Here is a 4,187-nt window from a genome sequence, read left to right as displayed (position 1 = left end):
ATACCTACTATCTGTACATAATTAAATAAAAGGAAAACTAATTAAAATAGTTTGAAAATTTTAATTTTTAACGATAAGAACAAAATAAAGTGTAAAATGAATGAAAAGTTCCCTTAAATAAAAATATTATGTTATCGTTTCAAGAACAAAAAATGATACTTATGTCAAATTTAATATCTTTAATTAAGTGGCTTGATCTTGGTCTGAATTACAATTACAATTTATAGTATCACAACATAAACATTTGTACGATAAAATCACATCCCTCATTAAGCAAATATCATTAAACCCTTTGTAAATGCTTGTATTGACAAAGATATAAAACGATGAAAGATTAGTGAACCTTTGCGGCCGTGTGTATGCAAATTGTGGCACCAATCCAATATTAGACTCGGACAAGGATACAATATCTGCGAAGTCAAACACAAACACCCTACACCAGTACCACCAACTGGATGGGGCTCTATGTCGACACCCTCAAATTATAGTTTTTATACAGATCCCCTGCTTACCAACCAAGAAATTGCTAATACAAACAATAGTGATAATAGTAACAACAATGATAATAAACACTTTGTCGCCTTGGTCAATCGATGAGCAACCAAAGAACCGTTGTTTTGATAGGAGTATCGTAGTAATAAGGGCTGTATATGCATCCTTACATGCGTAAAATGCCCCCATATGTTTAATATGTCAGTTAATGCATTGGTGGTATGAGCCAAAACAGCCACACAAATATATGAGAATATACAGCCTCTATACATATTCATGAAATACTAGAAGAAAAAAAACTTACAAATACAATGCCAAAATAGGTCTTTATGTTGACTGATAGTTATCGCTTAATTTAAAATTTATCTTGTATGACAAAATCTTAATAGTGGTAGCTACCAATCAACCTATTTCCACTAGAGTTTTATTTTGAGTGATTTTTTTAGGCCATTTTATTTAGATTTGATCATCTCTCTAATATAGATGAGTTTCACATGTTAACTTTAGAGAGACAATCAACAAGATCCGTAAATATTGTACACTATATCCACATGCATAGGTGAGGAGAGAATGAAAACCTACCATCATACTAAATCTCAAAAATAAAAGGAAGAGATTAATCAAGTTGTTTATCAGAAAACTGCATAGAATGATTAAAATCTAATGTCGACGAATGATTTTTAGAAATAAGGGGCACAAAGAAAAACAAACGACGTCCACTAACTCATTCGAATTTGTGATCTCACCCAAATTTGGAGGCATTGTTGCATGGGACCCAATTGAGCCATTTTTCTCACACAGAGAGAAAGTGATAGAGAAAGAGAGTATGATCATGGCCAATTAAAATTACTGAGCTCAAGCATACAAGGAACCTGACACGGTCTATTATGCTAACCCCACCCTTTACGGTTCAGACAGAAAGTGTGGGTCAAACTTTTCCGAGCATATCAATTTTATATTGGTTGTTTGATTGCAGATATTTCGGTGACAAAGACTTGAAATCCATGCTTTAGACGAAACATACTTGTCTTCTTACTTCAGCTGCTGTTTCATCAAGTCACAGTTAAACACGTTAAAAAAGAGATTCGAACTTGAATACAAAAACAAAGAGCATATTACTCTAATTCGTTTGATTATGCCATCTCTAAACACATGTATTTTGCAAATAATTAAGAATTTCCTCTTACCTATAAGGAGTCAAGTATTATTACTTATAGACATAAAGAATAGCCAGAAGTAGTTACTATACCTATAGACATAGAGAGAGAGAGAGAGAGAGAGAGATTCCATATTAATCTTAGGTTTTTGAGGGTCCTAAAATAAAATAAATAAATAAACCTAATAGATAGTGAAATGTATTAAAATAATGGAACTAGCCTTTCAAGCTTGTTCCTATATAAATGTTCCACTTGTTGCATCTTCTTGTTATCAGGGCACTTACCTAATTAGCACCATCAACATTCCCAAGAGAAATACAGAGAGAGAGAGGGTGGGGGAGAGAGAGGGAGGGGGAGATGGAGTTGAATGAACATAGTTTCTTAGAGGAGTTATTAGCTCTAAGAAGAGACAGCAGGAGTAGCAGTACATGGGAAACCAATATTCCAACAGAAATGAATGATTTGCTGTCTAGTAGTGGTAGCTGGGGAAATTTTGATTACTTTGATCAACAAAAACCTTCATCTTCTTTCTTCCCAAATTCTTCTTCCATCCATGAATTCTCACCTCCATTTGAACCCAACTTTAACAACTTCAACGCAACCTTTAATCAAGAAGTCTACTATCCCTTCGGCTTTGGCGTTACTGATGAAGCACTACTCTCAGCTCAGCAGCAAGTCACTGACTCATCCTACAGCACCCTTGATACGCCGCCGTTTCTGGTCCCGGAAGACAATCCATGGTCCATGCTTGAAGAAGAAGAGTTGGGTTTGCTTGGTGATGAAATACACAACTTGGAGACTCAAGCTGAAGCTGCAGCAGCCTGTAAAGTGGAGCCAACTCAGTCCCCTGACCAAGTCCCCTCTTTCAACGTGGGAATCTGTGTGGAGAGAAATACCAGAGCTACTAATAAGAAGTTGCAGGGGCAGCCATCAAAGAATCTAATGGCTGAGAGAAGAAGAAGAAAGCGATTGAATGACCGGCTTTCGATGCTAAGATCAATTGTGCCCAAGATAAGTAAGGTAATTAAGTTTAAACCCCATTTTTTTCAGAATGCATGTAGATATGATTAATGTTGAATACAGAGGCTAATTTTCTTGGTTAAATTATTACTGTGGTTTTGTAGATGGATAGAACATCTATACTTGGAGACACTATAGATTACATGAAGGAGCTCCTAGAGAGAATCAACAATTTGCAACAAGAAATTGAAGCAGATTCAGATCAGTTAAATGTGATGAGCCTTTTCAAGGATATCAAACCAAATGAAATGCTAGTCAGGAACTCACCTAAGGTATGTACCCTGCATATTTTAATCTTAAAATGCAGACCAGGGCATACTCAAGTTGGCTAGAGCAGTTTGTGTGTGTGCTCTCCCCTCTGCGCCCATATTCAAATCTCCTGTACCGCAGTTTAGATTACTTTAGAATATCGCTCGAATATGAAAAAATAAAGCTAAGAATTGGCATTGGTGTTGGATTGATTTGCAGTTTGATGTGCAAAGGAGGAATGTGGACACCAAGATTGACATATGCTGTGCAGGAAAGCCAGGGCTGTTGTTATCAACAGTGTCTACCTTGGAAGCCTTAGGCCTTGAGATTCAGCAGTGTGTGATTAGCTGCTTCAATGACTTTGCAGTGCAAGCTTCTTGCTCAGAGGTATGTGAATTGGCTTTCCAGTAATATAAATAGAATCTCTTTGTGACTTGTTTAGTTGGAGAAGTATTAAGTTAATGTTTTTATCTGGTGATTCATTGATGTCATTAAACAGGATTCTGATCAGAGAACACTGGTAACTTCTGAGGACATAAAGCAAGAATTATTTAGAAATGCAGGATATGGAGGAAGATGCGTGTAATTGCAAGAATAAAGTGGGAAGAGGAAAAGTAACAACTTTTGCGTTAAAGCTTTAGAGGAGATGGCTTTTTGTTGTAATCTCTAGACTTTCAGTGACACTTTGCTATTGAGAGGTTATATTATAATTCACCTTTTTTTTATATATTATTAAATAATTGGTGTCTTTTCATGGAGTAGCATTTGCTTCAGTAGTAGGAGATGTTAATTCATGTACAATGTATTTTGTTCTCCCGGAGTAAAAGAGTATCTTCGACATTTTAAGTGCCAAGAAAAGGCTAAAAGTAGGGTTTAGAAGCTATGTGGGAGTGAATTGACACAAATTAACCAACTTTGTATTGGTGTTGTTGGTTGTTGATTGCAAATAAAATTAGTTGGAGAAGGGGATGTAATGATGATGTAAGAAAGCTTTTCTATGGATGTAGTTGTAGATTGTTGCCTACAGATTCCTATGTGGATATACTATTTTGCATACGAGATTAAATTTTTTGTGATTTTTTTGTGATTTATCTTATTTGTTTGACACTTGGTCATTCATTTAAATTTCAATTAACAGTTTTAACTCTTCAACTTATCTCCTTGATAAAAAAATTAAAAACGAAAGATAAATTAAGTCAAAATGACATATATTACTCAAATATATAAGACACGGAGAGGTCGCAAAGAATTTTAAGTGCAAAAGATTTG

The 4,187-nt window shown here is 35.3% G+C and overlaps 1 protein-coding gene across 1 annotated transcript; it reads left to right on the top strand.

Moving 5' to 3' along the window:
* Window positions 1–1,856: 1,856 nt before the first annotated feature.
* Window positions 1,857–3,958, top strand: LOC126633389 (transcription factor bHLH61-like). Its single transcript, XM_050303975.1, has 4 exons — window positions 1,857–2,669; window positions 2,774–2,941; window positions 3,138–3,305; window positions 3,418–3,958. The coding sequence occupies exons 1-4, from the start codon at window positions 2,007–2,009 to the stop codon at window positions 3,502–3,504; spliced, it is 1,086 nt and encodes a 361-aa protein (XP_050159932.1). The 5' UTR covers window positions 1,857–2,006; the 3' UTR covers window positions 3,505–3,958.
* The last annotated feature ends 229 nt before the right edge of the window (window positions 3,959–4,187 follow it).

This window comes from Malus sylvestris, chromosome 8 (genome assembly GCF_916048215.2).
Source record: "Malus sylvestris chromosome 8, drMalSylv7.2, whole genome shotgun sequence".
In the NCBI taxonomy this organism is placed as follows: Eukaryota; Viridiplantae; Streptophyta; class Magnoliopsida; order Rosales; family Rosaceae; genus Malus; species Malus sylvestris.
Note: the sequence above shows the minus strand (reverse complement) of the source record. Positions and strands in the feature narration are given on the sequence as shown.

Coding starts and splice junctions, on each gene's coding strand:
- LOC126633389 (XM_050303975.1), top strand. CDS start 2,007: ATGGAGTTGAATGAACATAGTTTCTTAGAGGAGTTATTAGCTCTAAGA. Junction 2,670..2,773: donor TTGTGCCCAAGATAAGTAAG/GTAATTAAGTTT, acceptor GTGGTTTTGTAG/ATGGATAGAACATCTATACT. Junction 2,942..3,137: donor TAGTCAGGAACTCACCTAAG/GTATGTACCCTG, acceptor ATTGATTTGCAG/TTTGATGTGCAAAGGAGGAA.